At 46.3% G+C, this 17,234-nt stretch overlaps 1 protein-coding gene across 10 annotated transcripts in view; it reads left to right on the forward strand.

The window, feature by feature from the left end:
• The window catches only part of LOC124050018 (receptor-type tyrosine-protein phosphatase mu-like), an 88,010-nt gene that overhangs the window by 4,960 nt on the left and 65,816 nt on the right, over nucleotides 1-17,234 (forward strand). For all 10 annotated transcript variants that reach the window (XM_046372179.1, XM_046372180.1, XM_046372183.1 and 7 more), the window contains exon 2: nucleotides 12,187-12,270. In XM_046372179.1, coding sequence (XP_046228135.1) covers nucleotides 12,187-12,270 — 84 coding nt within the window. The remainder of the gene's footprint in view (nucleotides 1-12,186; nucleotides 12,271-17,234) is intronic.

A 17,234-nucleotide genomic window follows, 5' to 3' on the forward strand; every position in this document is an offset into this window, starting at 1 on the left:
GCAGTGTGTTGTAATCTCCTGAAGACACACTGACTGTTTTTATAATTTGGTTAATCTTTAGATAAATACAACAACCTCTCTGCTGTTTCCATGTTGACGGTCATGTGACCCCATCCTCAGCCCATCAGCTGACTGACGCCCACGTCCAGAATAAAAACAGGTGTTGTCTGGTGGGCGTGGCGTGTTTGAACTGCACTGTGGCCTGATGGGAAACTGCGTTCGTTCTGAAACACGTGACCGACTTGTGTGAACACGCGTGTCGATTCACTCAGGACTCGTTGGCTGTTGAAAGACTCGTGAAGAAGGTCTGCTGGTGGACAGCAAGGTATCGGCAGCATAGGCAGGAAGGAAGTGTCTTTGAACGCAGCGTGAGATCCTGGGGTGGTGTGCAGCAGGCCACCCAGACGAACACTTCATGTGTTTGTGAGTGTCGGACTAAAGTATGAAATCAGGTGAGCTTTGTTGTCGTGGTAACAACAGTAAACACCTGGCAGGTGATATTATGTTTGTGACAGTTAAAACACATCAATGCTGAGTTTCACACGGGACAAGTGGACGTGGTCCCGACAGGATGTAAATTAACTGATAATCGATCAGATTGCGTCATCAAACAGCCCAAACAAATCTTTCATTCCACAGTTATTTTCTAAGATTTATGGAGGTTGGATTTCACAACAGGATGTTCACTGGTGTGATAAATGGCCCAAATGTGTCTTTGTGTGTGTGTCCTGTGGTGAGTTCAGGGACCGGGGGAGATTTGGATCTGTGTGACAGAGCTTAGAGCTGACACCAGCCTCAGAGACACAAATCCTCCTCCACAGCTTCGATCTCATCTCGCACGTTAAACAAAAGGAGTCTTAATCCGACTCCTTTAATCCCCGCCGGGTTTGCAGACGCTGCGTCTGAAGGCGGCACTTTAATCCCAGAGGCCACCGGGGCCGATCGCAGCGCCTCAGCCTGCCGGGGGGGGCGGGGGGGTCCTTTCGCTAGTGGCGGCGTTAATCCAAACGGACCGAGCACAAACACACGCGGGAAGTGGTGTTTTATTAAGTGGAAAAGGGGAAGTTTCCTCCTTCTGTTGCTGCAGATAATTCGCAGCTCTGATGTGGATTTGTGGGGAGATTAAAGACAACAAAAGATTTCTGCATTTTTTAAATTACTGAAGTACAAACAGGAGGCATGAAAGTGCAGCGTGAAGAATGTGAAATGTATGAAGAGAAGCAGATTCAGTAAATTCAGATTAGTGACATGTTTTATTCATTTTCATCTTGCGGGAACATAAATAATGTGGAGTGTTTGGAGGAGGTCAGGGTGGACACCTCCTTCAAATAAGATAAGACTGAAAAAATATTTCCTTCACACAGCAAAGTTCAGCTGGAATTTAACAGGAAGGAAAACATGTGGGACAGCAGCAGTTCCGACACCACAGAAGAAAAACGTCGTGTGAGTCGTGGGGTCACGGTTTGTGATTTAAACACCGGAGACGAAGTTTGGTTTGTGTTCTGTATCAGAGCAGAACAAACTCGTCTAATACCGTTACCATGACGATGACCAATCAGCTGCCCTGTCCTCCTGTATCAGGCAGAAATTTATAGATCAGCTTTAATACAAGAACCTGTCTGTCTCCCTGCCTGTCTGCCTGTCTGCCTGTCTGCCTGTCTGTCTGCTCAGTGCCGTCGGTGAAACAGCAGGATGGAGGGAAGGATAAATATTTTATTAAAATTTTAACGCTTTTTCTTTTTCCTTTTTATCATAATCATTATGATAATTATCTGAAAAGTGCTGCTAGCTAAGAGATAAAACACACACACACGCACATGCACGCACACAGATATTAGCTGCACATGAATATTTACTATAGTAATATAGGTTAAATACCTGTGTGTGTGTGTGTGTGTGTTTAAATATTAACGACGGTTTGTGCTCGCAGCTCTGCATTCAGCCTTTCAGACTCTGAATCAGGTGTTTCACACAGGAAGTAAACAGACTGCTGAGCTCAAAGTAAAATCTGTAAAATTGCACAGTTTGGTTCATCATCCTGTTGCTCCACTTTGTACCTGCAGAAGTTTGTGCCTTTCTGAATAAAAGTTAACTGATTCACACATCACGTGTTAAAGAGTGTGTAAAAATCTAAGTCTAACATGTGAGTCTAACATGTTTTTTCCATAAAAGTTTAATTAGAGAACCAGAGAACGTCCTGATGTTCTTGAAAGGTTCCTTTAAATCAGTGATAAAAAACAATGTTCCAAAGGTGCAGAATCTCCCTGTGAAGTGCACCTGATTATTGGTTTGTACTGGTCTGCATCACTGAGCTGATTTTTACAAGTTGGTTTGAATGCATCAGAGTGTTTTAAAGTTTCGTCAAAGCTGGGAGATTGTAGTCCGTGACGTTGGGCCCTCTCAATACAAACTGGCTTGGCCGTGATTGACTTCCAACTAGCAGTGATGTCATCAATCCTGCAGGTACATCCAGGTGTCAAAGTGAGACTGTAGATGAGCCTGGAGAAACAAAGTGTGTGCAGCAAGTGTAGACAGATGAACGGGTGACAGTGAATGCGTCACACACTCTCTTCATGCTTCAGGTTGTTTCCTGTTGGCCTGCGGCTGCTGCCTTAACTGCCATCTGTAAACACGAGCACTTCTGGCTGAGCGCGCTCAGTGTGTGACGACCTCCCGCTTTCTGAGACGTCTTTGTAGCGAGGACGAGTTTTTGGGTCACTGTGTGTGTGTGTGTGTGTCCTGGGGCTGCTCCAGACTCTTAATATGCCACCAGTCTCTGATTAATGATCGGCTGTATGTGTGTCAGAGCGTAACCGCAGGAAACCAAGAATCACCTCTGGGATTGGCTGAGGTTAAGGGAGGTTAAAAACCCACAGAGGGAGGAGGTCAACATCTTCTCACCATTTCATTCACCTGTAGGTGGACCAACTTTCATTTGACCTGATTTTTCTTCTTTGGACTTTTTACACACTTTTTAAAAATCTAAAATAATCAGCCTGGAGCCTGATCACCACCTCCGACCACTGCAGAGTCACATGAAACAAAAACAGATGAAGAAACATCCAAACATGTGATGGTGGAGATTTTAATCTGAAATATAACCGGTGTAAAACAGGAAGTCAACATCAGCAGCAGCAGATGATGAAGAAAACAAACAAGAATACAGAAAGAGTGAAAACTGACCCAGAATCAGCAGAGAGGGTAAAACCAGAGTCTGGAGGAGGTGGAGGAAGTGGAGGAGGTGGAGGAGTCTAAGTGCCCCCCCAGGCCTTGCTCAGAGCACATTTGCATTAGTGGTGGCCTGCCATGAGGGAGCTGCAGGGAGGAGGCAGACGAGTGCTTGTAGCGGTGTGACGGATCCACATGAGCAGGATGATGGAGAACCTCGGAGTCTGGTCTGGTCTAATGTGAATGAGTCCCAGTCAACGTCCTGTCATCAGGGACAACCAAGACAACCAAGAGCCAAGTCAGAATCAATGTTCAGACTGCAGCAGGTAGCTGTGCGTACTGTGTGTACTCTGTGTGTACTGTGAGTGAGTCTGGGGGGACAGGACCTTTCCAGCCTCAGTGATCCCCCCTCGTCTCTCTGCTGGAGGTGAGAGATGACCTTCTGTTTGCTGGTGTGGGGGGTGAGGATGGGGGTGTCACGGGTGAGATGAAAACTCTGATGTGCTCTTCTTCAGCTGGAGGTGTCATCCTTGACATTTACACCACACAGTGTGTGTGAGTATGTGTGTGTGTCCATGTGTGTGTGTCATGCACTTGTTGTATTGATTGTCTGGCAACTCTGAAATCCTCTGATTTCTCTATGCAGTCTGGTATGTAAACCAGCTCCCCTCTGTGTGCAGTTGGTCACAGATCTGATCCTCGTCTCTTCTGACATGTGTGGAGGACACGTTAAAAAGTTCGAATGAGTCTGAGGCGACACGTTAACACCTGAAACAAACACAAATGTCGGACTTTCATCTCTAAGATAAAAGCAGGTTGAGTGAAAGAAACAGAAAAAGATTTCATGAGCTGGACCCCATGAGACGCAGGCAATCTGCTGCTGTATTGATCACTGCAGCACGCACACACACACACACACGGACACACGCACACACACAGGTTTATGATGAGTCTACAGGACAAAGAGAGTCCTCTAAATGTCTCTTTCTCTTTTACTGCTTCACTTTCTCTTTGTAGCCACTGGTCCTCCTCACCTTTTTCTTCTTTATATCCATAGTGTCCACCTTCTTCTTCTTCTTCTTCTTCTTCTTCTTCTTCTTCTACTACCTCCTCTCCTGCTGTCGGTCTCATGGTTGAATAGTCATGAGTCTCTTATTTCTGTTTCCACTGTGGCACTTAGTAGTGAACTTATTGTTGTCCTCCCTGTGACATCAAACACATTTTTGGAACAAAGTGCATGCATAAGCAACAATCCCACAAGCCCCGTGTGATGTTGATGTCATAGAGATTGGGAGGGGGGGCAGATTAAGAACCAGATCTTTCTTTCCTTTCTTTTAATTATCTGGGACACACAGAGTTTAATCTGACATGATTCTAGTTTATGATACATCCTAATCTCTAATCTCCATTCTTAGAAACCCTGAAGTGTGTGTGTGTGTGCATGTTTTAAGAAGCCCATCTGTTGACGGTCATTTTAATGTTTGACTAAAATTTACTCTCGTTTGCATATCTGTCTGTCTTTCTGCCTGTCTGTCTGTCTGTCTGTCTGCCTCATTTCAGCCACAGAGATTTAAATTGATTATATTCTCTATTAGAAAGTGGAGGATCTAGAACGGTGCCCTGTGGGACGCCACAGCAGAACCTGGCAAGTGGAGGAGAGCTGACTGAGATGTTAATGTTTAGTGTCAGGACCTTAATCTGGCTCGAATTAGAGGGACTTTCTCAGTGCTGCTAGAATCTTAATAACTTCTAATATCTTCTCAAGAAACCATGGAACCTTCTGAACAACTCCCAAAACTTCTTCAAAATCCCTAAAACCTTCTCCAGGACCCACAGTCCATCCCCTAAGTTTAATAAAACCCAATAAGAACAACTGGATCACCATATAGACTCTGTGAACCTTGTGGGCACTGTGCAAGATCCTTTTTTTTGAAGGACTGTCGAAATCTCATTAGTTACCTCTATAACCTGTTGAAGGACTGTAACCCAGTTAAAAACCATGGGACCATCAGTCAGGCCTAACAGTCCTAGAGTCTAATCAAGATTCAATGATCTTGACTCAACCACCACCAGAACATTTTCCAAGGCATCTGAAAATTCCACAAGGACCCTTTGAACCTCTTCAGGTCCACCAGAAACCTTGAGGCACCCTTCTTAAGAAACTATGGAACAACTTTTGAGCACTTGCACCTCCTAAAACGCTTCTAAAATATTATGAAGAATTGCAATAATTTTGATTTTAAAGTACCTCAACCACGTCAGATGAACCACTCAAGAATTCCTGGAACTTAGCATGACTAGAATCTCTTGAGGCACTCATAAAACTAGTAACCCTAACCCCTTATCAAGGACTCATGCAATCTTCTCCAACACCCTCTGTCCTACTAAGGACCACCATTCTCAAGAAGCATTGCCATATCCTCAAGCATCCTGAGGATTTGTTCAGGTACTCCAAAAACCTTCTAAAACAAACTGCTGAACTAACTGACTCTTAGATACTCTTCAAAGACCAGTAGAAGGAACCTTTTTTCAGGTACTTTTGCCATGTGCATGTGCTGAAAATAGACCTTAACCGTAACCGGTGGATCGCTGGTTCGATTCCCCATACGGGTGTCCATGGCTGAGGTACCCTTGAGCAAGGTACCTAACCCCCACTGCTCCCCGGGCGCTGCACGCGGTCGCCCACTGCCCCGGGTTTGCTGTGTGTGTGTGCACGTCACTTGGGTGGGTTAAATGCAGAGCACGAATTTCGTTGGAAATTCGTACATATTTTGTCCCTCCAATGACAAAATATGTCACTTTCTATTTTTTATACTTTTCAACACTCAAACACAATTTTGAAATTCTACGAAGAGTTAAGATTCAGAACCAGCGCAAACATCACCTAAAGTCTACCATTTAACAAGTGAGTGACATTGTGGATTTTGGGTTACTGAGGTCCACAGAATATACTGTTTTCTATAGCAGAGTGAAGAGGGGGTGGACGGGCTAACGTGTTGACTCGTGCTGACAGATCTGATGTGGTTCACGGTGGTCCGAGGTGGAGCCTGGAACTGGATAAAGACGGGGTGACAGCTGGTGTCCTCTGGGTGATGAGTTGACAGTGTGACTGATGAGGACGGACAGAGGACACACGGAAACACTCACACATGAATCCACCCTGCGGTCTAACCGGCAGCCGCTGATGGTTTCACTTCAGCCGGATCTGAGAGTAAACGTCCACATGGATGGAACACAGAGCATCAGCTGTCATGTGTTTTGTTCTGGGTCTCTTGATTGTTGTTTGTGTCTTTTTCTGGTCGCCTTACATCTTTTTGTAGCTCTTTGACTTCCTTCATATGGTGGTTTTTGGTTGGGGACCTTGTAGCTGGGAGGGCCGATCATCCAGGATGCGAATCACCAGTTTGTCATGGTTCAGTTTCTCTCAGTGAATTGTTCTGTGTGTGAAAATGTATTGCAGAGTTTACTTGCATAAAGTTTCTCCAGACGTTCCCAGTAGATCATGAGAACAGTATTTAGAGATGCGGGTTCTGGTTTTTGAGAGGTTCCAGCAGTTCTTTCTGACAGCTGTAAGAGCTGCTGGAGCAACAGTCAACAGTGAAATGTCCCCACAAACGAGTTGTGTCCTGCAGCTCTTCTGCTCCTCCTCCAGGTCCTCCTCCTCCTCCTCCTCCTCCTCCTCCTCTTCGGCCTTGCCAGGAGGAGTTACAGCCCAGAGGGCGGACGAGTGGACGGAGATAATCTGAGTGTGTATGTTACAGGGTAATTATTAGTAATTAGCATATTATTCTAATGCTGTCATATAGACAGCCTCCAGTACAGTCAGATAACAGTGATAGCACACACACACACACACACACACACACACACACACACACACACCCAGAGGCTCTGAGCTGACTGCTGCATTATTCATGTTTGGCCTGAGGCAAGTTAGCTCACTGTGCTAACGCTAATGCTGTTAGCGCCCAGTTAGTGTTCCTGCTGGAGATCACAGTTTACACAACACACACACGCACACACACAATTTAATACAAACACACAGCAAAATACTTCACGTACCTTCACAAACACACACAGAACCGATGCCCTTGAAAGTAGAGAAAGTCTGTGTGTGTTGGGTGTGTGTGTGTGTGTGTGCATGTGCCGTGTGTGCATGTGTGTGTGTGTGCGTGTGTGTTGGGTGTGTGTGTGTGCATGTGCTGGGTGTGTGTGTGCTGGGTGTAGTCTGGTGAACTTTGTCTCTAATCAGTGTGTCTTTTTATAGCCCTCAGTGCTCTGAGGGAGCTTTATCGCCTCCTTTACTGCCTCCTTCTCTCCTTCTGTATCTCCTCCTTTCCTTCCTTTGCTGCCTTTATATCTTCTCCTTTGCATCCTTCTTTCTTTTCTCTACATCCTTCCTTGCTTCCTTCCTTTCCTACAGTCTGAATATCATCTGTCAGCACAATCTGTTGTTTTCTTGCTGCCATTCTGATTCATAGTCACTGTCGCCGAGTGTGTGTGTGTGTGTGTGTGTGTGTGTGTGTGTGTGATTTGATTTGACAATGGACACACACACACACGCTGTGACAGACAGCAGTGGCCTGTGGTGTCAGTGATGGCATTTAGCTGGTGAGACACCCCACATACGTGCACACACACACACACACACACACACACACACACACACACACACACACACACACACACACACACACACAGCCCCAGGTGCTCCTGGGAGCTGCGCTCATCACCGTCCTAGCCTGTCTGGTCTCATCCAATCACCTCTGAGGATTTAAGGTTTTTTGTGTTAGCATCACCACATGCTAACTGTGAGGCTAATCTCTGCTAAAGATAAAACACACTAAAACACACACACACACACACACACACAACAGGAGCTACTGGTAGCAGATCATAACACAAACATTAGATCAGCCAGGTTACACTCTGCTAATTGGTGCAGTGGGGGAGGAGTCACAGTGTGTGTGTGTGTGTGGTGTGTGTGTGTGTGTGTGTGTGTGTGTGTGTGTGAAAGAGAGAGAGACAAACAGAGGGAGTCAACGGCTGCTTCCTGAAGAAGTACTGCAACACACTCCTGCTCCTGTCAGTCTTTCCTTTGCGTGTGTTGGGGTCAAACATTAACATGAAGGAGTGTGTTAACTCAGTCATGATCAGGGTCAGTGTGTGTGTGTGTGTTTGTGTTTGTGTGTGTGTCTGACGGAAGGGACAGCCTTGTGAGGACACACACACACACACTGTCAGACAGATGGAGTGAAGCAGTGAAAGTATGATGTTCCTTCCTTATCATCTTGAAGATCAAAATCTGGATTAATTTAATCTCTCTCTCACAGACGCACACACACACACACACACACACACACACACACACACACACACTGGCCCTGATCATGACTGAGTTAACACACTCCTTCATGTTAATGTTTGACACAGTCTGTAGGTGTGTGTTGTTGATGTCTGTTGCTCTGTTTCTCTGAACACGATGCCCAAGCTCTGACTTTTCCATCATCTGTGCTGTTACTGCTGTCTGAAATCATTGTCTCCTTGTCTCTCTGTCTTTTTGTCTCATTGTCTCCTTGTCTCTCTGTCTTTTTGTCTCATTGTCTCCTTGTCTCTCTGTCTTTTTGTCTCATTGACTCTTTGTTTTTGAGTTTTCACGTTGTTCTTCTTCTGGTTTCTTTACTGATTTTCCTTCTTCCTGTTTCTTCTGCCTGTTGTTCCTTTGTGAAGCGTTTCATTTGGACACATTTCTGACTTTTCGCTGACACACATGTGAAACATGACTCAGCGGTCAGTGAACTATAGTCAGTGATCTCTTCCTGAAGCCCTGCAGTGAGTGTGTTAGTTAACATTCTCCTGGTCACCCGGCGGTGGTGGGTCGTACTGAACAACAAGACTCTGTGTGTGTTGTAGAGACTCTTTATTTCCTGCCAACAAAAACTGAAATACGTTCACATTTTACAGCGACGAACCACAGGACAGAAGCCAGGAAGCAGACGACGACAGCAGCGAGCGGCAATCAGCGTGAAGCTGCTCGGAAGAACATAAATGTTTCAGGAAGTGCTAGAACAGAAAGGAAGATTAAAAGACAAGTTAACACATTGAACGAGATGAATGAAACCACAGCTGAGCAGCTTCAGAGAGAGACGAGAGGACGGAGGGAAAGGAGAAGGAGTCATTTTCCTAATCAGGACCAGATGGTTTCATTCAGACGTACATACTTCAGAGAGAGGGAGGCCGAGCGAGCATTAGACACACAGACAGAGAGAGAGAGAGAGAGATGAAAAGAGAGGAAGAGTTGGTGAAGAAGACGAGTGCGGCTCCACCCAGGCACTCTGCCAGCTCTGTGTGTGTGTGTGTGTGTGTGCGTGCGATTGGCTGGTAACAGATTAGAACCAGCAGACAGCAGCTCGGCGCTGATCCGGCCCACCAGCACTTCAGCTAAATGTTATCAGATCTCCACGGACTGCAGAACTTTTCTTCTTCTTCCTTCTTCTTTTACTTCCTTCATCAGCTGGACTTCTCTGTTTGTTTCTTCTTTCTATTCTTCCTCTTATTCCTCTGTGCTTTCATCTGTTTTCCTCTCTTTTTCCCTCTTTCCTCCTCTGGACTCTGTCTGTCCGTCATCGCCGTCCCACCTCATTTAGTTTCTTTATTTTGTTTCTTCTTCCATATCGTTTGTTCTGTCTTTTCATCCCTTCTCTTCAGTTCTTTTCTCTAAAGTCATCATGTCTCTCTTTTGTCATATTATTTCTTGATCTGGTGCTTTCATGGCCATCCAGTCTCATCACGTCCTGCCGTCACATGCTCTCTAACAAAGTGGCCGCAGGGTCGACGTTGTCGTGTGTTCGAAGGGTTAAAGAGCCTCAGTGCTGCAACTTTTAGGACAGGACTTGACTTATTGATCAATAGACTGCAGACAATCAATAACTGCACATTATGATTAATTACTGCTGGTGTACACACACACGCACAGTGTTGGCACAGCAGTGTGTGCGTGTGTGTTCTCGTTTCCTGTGGAGGTGAACAACCTGCTTTATCTTAAGCTCTCTGTCTGTCTGCCTTATTTTAGTACTTACAGTTGAAACCAGAAGTTTACATACGCTGTATAAAAAGACACATAATCTTTTCTAACCTATCAGAAGCTTCCAAAGACATGACATCATCATCTGGGCTTTCTCAAATTGTTTAAAGGCATAGTAATCTTAGTGCATGCAAACTTCTGACTTTGAAGAAGGTAATAAAAATTGTCTAAAAAATCCTTCTCATTATTCTGGCATTTAGCAAATAGAATTATATAATATAATTTTGGCAATCCTAATTGACCTAAAACAGGAAAAGTTTAATCTGATTTAACATCAGACAGTGAGAAAAAATAGATTATGTGTGTTTTTATACAGCATGTAACCTTTTGGTTTCAGCTGTAATTGTAGTATAGACTAGCAGTACAAGTACCAGTAGTAAAGTACAGCAGCAGTAACCCTGAATGTAGGCGGGGCTCTCAGCGGATCGTCATGGTGACACCGCGTCCTCTTCCCAGACAGCGACAGACGTCACAGCTGAGCTGCTGTCTGAAGGGCTGGTGTCCCCCGCACGTCTTAGGAACCGATCTGCAGAACTGGAGTCCAGGTCTTTTTGGGGGTACAGATTCAGGTTGAACTCAGTTTGAATTTGGAACCAAATTCCAGTTCCCAGCATATTTTTGGAACCTGAACGCTGATGGCACCACAAAAAGTACCAGACACACAGTACCATGTAGTGGACAAATGAGTCCCGTCAGCAGGAGTATCACACACACACACAGATCTCTATCTGCAGTTCAGAGTTTGGGGTGATCAAGAGAGAGCTGTTTTTGTGTGTTTTCCTCAGAGATGTTGTGTTTGTGTGTGTGTGTGATTTGTTATATAGATGCAAATTCATAGAAACAGATTAAACAGATTGTGTCTCGTATCTGTTGATGAGCTAACCCTGTCCTGAGGGATGAAAGTGTGTGTGTGTGTGTGTGCGCCTTCTGTTACACAGAAAGAAAATGAGCCTTCAAGCTATTTAATGTCAAAGCTCTGAGATGACAGCTACACACACACACACACACACACACACACACAGTCATTACACTGAAGAGGCTGACGAGGCGTCAAATCCCCTGATGTCACAATATATATTTACACACACACGCACAGTCAGTGTGTGTGTTAAAGGAGGGATCTAGACGTCTTAGGAGAGTTTACATCGTCACTGTGTGTGTGTGTGTGTGTGAGAGAGAGAGACCAGCAGGGAGGATGCTGGGAAATGGTAATGAACTGGAACTGCCTCACTCTGAAGACCGTTATATGTTTACAAGCTGCTCTGTGTGTTGGCAAAGAGAAAATGTTCAATAGTCAGCGTTTACCCAGCAGTTGTCATAGCAACAAACCTAGCTGACGCTCCTATAGCTGAAACACCTGTGTGGACAGGTAGGCGCCATGTTTCTGCACTGACCAGCTTCCTGAAACATTCTTTCAGTGTCTGTTCTCACCACACGGCTACACACACAGGAAACAGAATGTCTGCCACTCGGCCGACTCACAGAACGCATCACTTCCTGTCCAGGGTGCGACCAGTGCGCAGTCCAGATTGTATCACAGTTCTGAGTCACAGAAAAATGATCTGGCTTTAATTACAGCAGGATTTCAATGTGTGCTAAGTTGGCTCTGATAGCAGTCTCTCAGTCCACTTCAGTCCAGTCCAGTACTGTCCACCATCAATCACTGCGTATCCTTTGCAGGGTCTTGGGGGGGCTGAGTTCTCTCCCAGCTGACATTGGGTGAAAGATGGGGTCCTCCATGGACAGGCTGAGATATAGAGACAACCATTCACACTCACATTGATGCCTACGGGCAGTTTGGAGCTGCCAGTTTACCTAAACTGCGTCATGAGGCGTCCAGATGAGACGTGTGCTGTCGTCCAGTATGGTTCACTACTTGAGAAGAGTAAGTGAAAATAACTCACCGCTTGTCTGTCTGTCTGTCTGTCTTTCAGCTTGTCTGTCTGGTCAGTCTCCAGACTGCACTCTGGTCCAGTCCAAGGAGGACGACTTTGACTGGGAACAAGGAGACACTGCAGGTACCTGTCTGTCTGTCTGTGTGTCTGTCTTTGTGTCTCTGTAGACAGCTGAAAATGCATTCAGGATCTGGATTCTTGTAGGAGGGGTTCCTCGGGGTTCAGTTCTTTGTCTCTTGAATTTTCAGTTTGGTTAAAGCTGCATGTATTGATTTTTGGTTCTCTTGGTGGAGGAAAACCAACCTGAGAGCACAACTGTGACACATTTTAAAGTAGCTGATTGTGTCCACAGATCAACCTGATGGTTCACGTTTAGTCTGTTTGTGTCACCTGATGAATCTCAGTCCAACACACATGTTGTTCACTGTGTAGCTGATCAGCGTACAGTACAGCTGTTTTAAACTTTATAAAGAGCCAGTGTAGTTGTTGAAAGAAGGACAATAAAGGTACTTGTTGTAATCAAGTATTGAGTTGTTCCTTTAATGCAGCTTCCCAGTTAGACTCTTTGCACCTGAAGGCAGCACGAGAGAGAAAAGGCTGCTGCAGCTTTTGTGTTATCTTCTATTGACCTGCCACACTTTGTGCTCTGAGTTATAGACGGACAGAAACACTGAGCCCAGAGAGATAACACCGTCTGTGTGTGTGTGTGTGTGTGTGTGTGTGTGTGAGAGAGAGAGAGAGAGAGAGCGAACAAGCCGTTTGTCACATGCTTACAGAGGTTAAGCCGCTGACGAATGAGAATGCAGCGCTCTTAAATCACTGAGCCAATCACGTAAGAGACAGGCTGAGCGAGGACACACAGAGAGGAGGTGGTTACTGTCCTGTTTAATGAGATTTATGGGAGGAGAGGAGGAGAGGAGATGAGAGGAGAGGAGAGGAGGAGAGGAGAGGAGGAGAGGAGAGGAGAGGAGAGGAGAGGAGGAGAGGAGAGGAGAGGAGAGGGGAGGAGGAGAGGAGAGGAGAGGAGAGGGGAGGAGAGGGGAGGAGGGGAGGGGAGGGGAGGAGGAGGAGAGGAGAGGAGGAGGGGAGAGGAGGAGAGGAGAGGAGAGGGGGAGGGGAGGAGAGGAGATGAGAGGAGAGGAGAGGAGAGGAGAGGAGAGGGGGAGGGGAGGAGAGGGGAGGAGGGGAGGGGAGGGGAGGAGGAGGAGAGGAGGGGAGGAGGAGGAGAGGAGAGGAGGAGGGGAGGAGGAGGAGAGGAGAGGAGAGGGGGAGGGGAGGAGAGGGGAGGAGGGGAGGGGAGGGGAGGAGGAGGAGAGGAGAGGAGGAGGGGAGAGGAGGAGAGGAGAGGAGAGGGGGAGGGGAGGAGAGGAGATGAGAGGAGAGGAGAGGAGATGAGAGGAGAGGGGAGGAGGGGAAAGGAGGGGAGGAGGAGGGGAGAGGAGGGGAGGAGGAGGAGAGGAGAGGAGAGGAGAGGAGGAGGGGAGAGGAGGAGAGGAGAGGAGAGGGGGAGGGGAGGAGAGGAGATGAGAGGAGAGGAGATGAGAGGAGGAGGGAGGAGGGGAGAGGAGGGGAGGAGGAGGAGAGGAGAGGAGAGGAGGAGGGGAGGAGAGGAGGAGAGGAGATGAGAGGATAGGAGGGGAGAGGAGGGGTTTGTCAACTTCTTTCTTTTCAATAAAGAGGGGGATTGTGTGTGTGACTAATTGCAGCCAATCCAGGCAATCAGAGAGCAAACAGCTTCTCTCTCAGTGGACACACACACACACACACACACACACACACACACTGTGCTGTGGTTCAATCTCCTCTTGGCTGATATGTGGAGCAGTGAGCAGGGTGAGGCAGGGCATTAAATCTAACTAACCCTCCACCAGAGAAAGGCTGTGGGGGGGGGCTCCTGCTGCACTCTGAGGTCTGTAGGCAGCTGCTGAGTGTGTGTTTGTGCTGGTAGAAGTACACACTGTTAGGACCACAGTCACTGAACCGCATTTAGACCGATCACCAGCAGCACCGTCCTGAAAATCGTCCTGACAGAGCTGACCTTTGAGGGTACGGAGAGCCGGAGAGTCCAAAATGGAGGAAGCTAATGTAGCTCACATTCAGTGTTACGGAAGTCTGTCAGACGGAGGAACTGATTTGTTATACCATCAGGAGGCAGTCTGTTCTGTTCTTCTGTTAGCCACTGAGCTAACAAGCTAACTGAGCTTTATTTTATCTCTTGGATAACTTGTGACATGGTTAACAGAGTGTCAGATGGATTGAGCAGAGCAGTAGAGACGATCACTGGAAACTAATCGGAATGGAGTGTGAGCCAGCATTTAGCAGTTAGCTCTGCCGCTAAACCACTTCAGTTTTTATATATAAATTCATGAAAAATAAAAAGACAAACTGAACTGGCCTGCGTGCTAAAGGGGCTCAGACATAAAGCTTTACAGCAGTTATTTTAAAATAGTCACTTTTTAAAGGGTAGTTCTGCATGTGTTCTCACTCAGAGGAAGCAGGAGGTCTGAGCTGGAACAAAAACTCAATACGGATGCTGTTGTCCACCGCAACTCGTCTGGTTTAATACTGCAGTCACACACGCACACACACACACACACACACACACACACACACACTGAGCTGCAGGCTCAGGCATCGATTGACCAGTGATTGCAGGCTCCATTTAATGTTCTTATAAATGGTACAAGTTCAATCTAATCTGAACCATGTAGCGCTCGCTTGCTCTCTGCTGTCAGTGTGAACAACAGTAATCTTCTCTAATACCTTTTACTGCCACTCTCTCTCTCTCTCTTTCTCTCTCTCTCACACACACACACACACACACACACACACACACACTGTGGTTCAGGCTTCAGATGGTGAATATTTTCCCCTCTCTGATTCGCTGCTCTGACTTAGTGACTCGTTAGCAGTTTGTTACTGCAGACAGACTCAAAGCGAGCACCCGAGTGCGACCTTAGTTCAGATCCGTAACCCACCCGAGACGTTTCGACACGCCCTTTCTTAAAAGCTGTTAAAAATGAACAGCAGGCAGTCGTATCGGTGTCAGCAGCCCAAACCAAACCGTGACCGTGGGTTTGGGTGTTGGAGGGTTGTCTGACTCCACCTCACAGGATAGAAGGAGTCAGTCAGCAGGTGGAGCTGATCAGCATCAAGTGAGATAATACAATTAAAGTCATTTTCATTTTTTGTAGGGTATTACATCATGTTATTGCAAAAATTAAAGGGATGTTCTCCTCAAAACACGATTCTTGCTCTTTACGCTAAACATTTCTTGTTAAACGAGCCAAACAACAGACGTGTTGATCAGCCTGCACTGGATGCCAGGATGTAAAGCTCCTTTGAATCATTTGCTCAGATTTGTGTGATCAGACACATGAAACCAGCCTCTCTCCTCCGGATCTGTTCTGTTGGTTCTGCTTCTGCTGGTTCCTCCTGGACATCCGGTTCTGCTGCCGTTCTGGTGATCGTGCAGCTTTTATCTCGTTTTCTTTGGTGTCTGTTTGTTCCTCAGGCGAGCAGACGTCTGTCAGTCACAGCTGTCGGCCAATGAAACAACTCGCTCACAGCCTTTGAATTGATTTGCTCCAATCAGGGATGACCAGAGGGATCTCACACACACACACACACACGCACACAAGCCTTTGGTGTGTGTGCGTGTGTGTGTGTGTCTCTGTGGGGTTCAGGGTATATTAATATTTCTAATAAGGCTGTTATCAGCTCACTGCCAGCTGTACACAGTAAACACACACACACTCACAGTGAAGCTTGAAGGCAAATATAAATACAACACACACACACACACACAAACACACTTTGTCTGTCTGTTGAGTGATAACTCCCACAATGCCTTTCTGTGTTAAAGAGACCTGGAGGTCAAAACCACTTTTCTCGATGTGTGTGTGTGTGTGTGTGTAAGCAACGCACACAAAACGCAACAAACACCAAAACACACAATCTGGCTGTTTAAACTGAAAACAGTTTACACACAAACGCAGCTGCAGCCAACAGGTACACAGTGTTGAAAGGTGAACGGAAGAGACAGTCAGTGTGTGTTTGAAGTTTTGGATTTAGTTCTCCATTATTTATCTGCCAAACAGACAGACAGAGTGTGTGTGTGTGTGTGTGTTTGTGTCTGGGTTAATTAGGGTGTTAAATGGTTTATCAGCGTGTCGGCATGCAGGAGATTCATGAAGCCTTTGAACATGACACGGCTCTGAATGAGTGTGTGTGTGTTTGTGTGTGTGTTTGTGTGTGTGTGTGTGTGTGTGTTTGTCCACTATCAGTGTCCTGCCAAAACCAATTAAAGCCTCATTCAGGGAGTTTAAACACACAGAGTGACTGTTCAGCCAATCAGAGGCGAGGTCACACTGACACACTGGTTCCCTATTGGCCGAGTGGTCAATCTAAACTCTGACATTTTGTTAAATCCTCTGGTTCTGGGTTTCATGTCTGTACACACAGATAGGTCCTAGCTTAGCACAGAGACAGAAAGCAGAGGGAAACTGTTAGCCTAGCTTAGCACAGAGACAGAAAGCAGAGGGAAACTGTTAGCCTAGCTTAGCACAGAGACAGAAAGCAGAGGGAAACTGTTAGCCTAGCTTAGCACAGAGACAGAAAGCAGAGGGAAACTGTTAGCCTAGCTTAGCACAGAGACAGAAAGCAGGGCGAGTCAGTGATAATCGACCAGGCTGATAAGTAAAGCTGTTGTGACGAAATGTTCATCTTTCCCACAGGATGTGGGACACTTTGGTGACTTCTGGCTCATCAAGCGCCACCTTCAGGTCAACGCTGCACTCTGTTGGCTCGTTGGCTCGATAACATGAAAGGCTTCCTCCATTCAAAGGGTTTTAATTTGGTGATCAGGAAGGAAATTTCAAACCAAACAAAACCTCATTAACAAACCGTATTAAAATTCAGAATCTCATTAAAACACCCTCACCGCATCATCAATAATGGTTTTCACACGGTGAACACCAGCACACCAAGCAGTGCAAAAGCAAAATATCTCACACACATAAGTAACTGCTCTGGGTTGTGATTTGAGACATTTTAACTTCCAGTCGGACCCTGAAATCACAGCAGGA

Source organism: Scatophagus argus, chromosome 18 (genome assembly GCF_020382885.2).
Source record: "Scatophagus argus isolate fScaArg1 chromosome 18, fScaArg1.pri, whole genome shotgun sequence".
NCBI lineage: Eukaryota > Metazoa > Chordata > Actinopteri > Scatophagidae > Scatophagus > Scatophagus argus.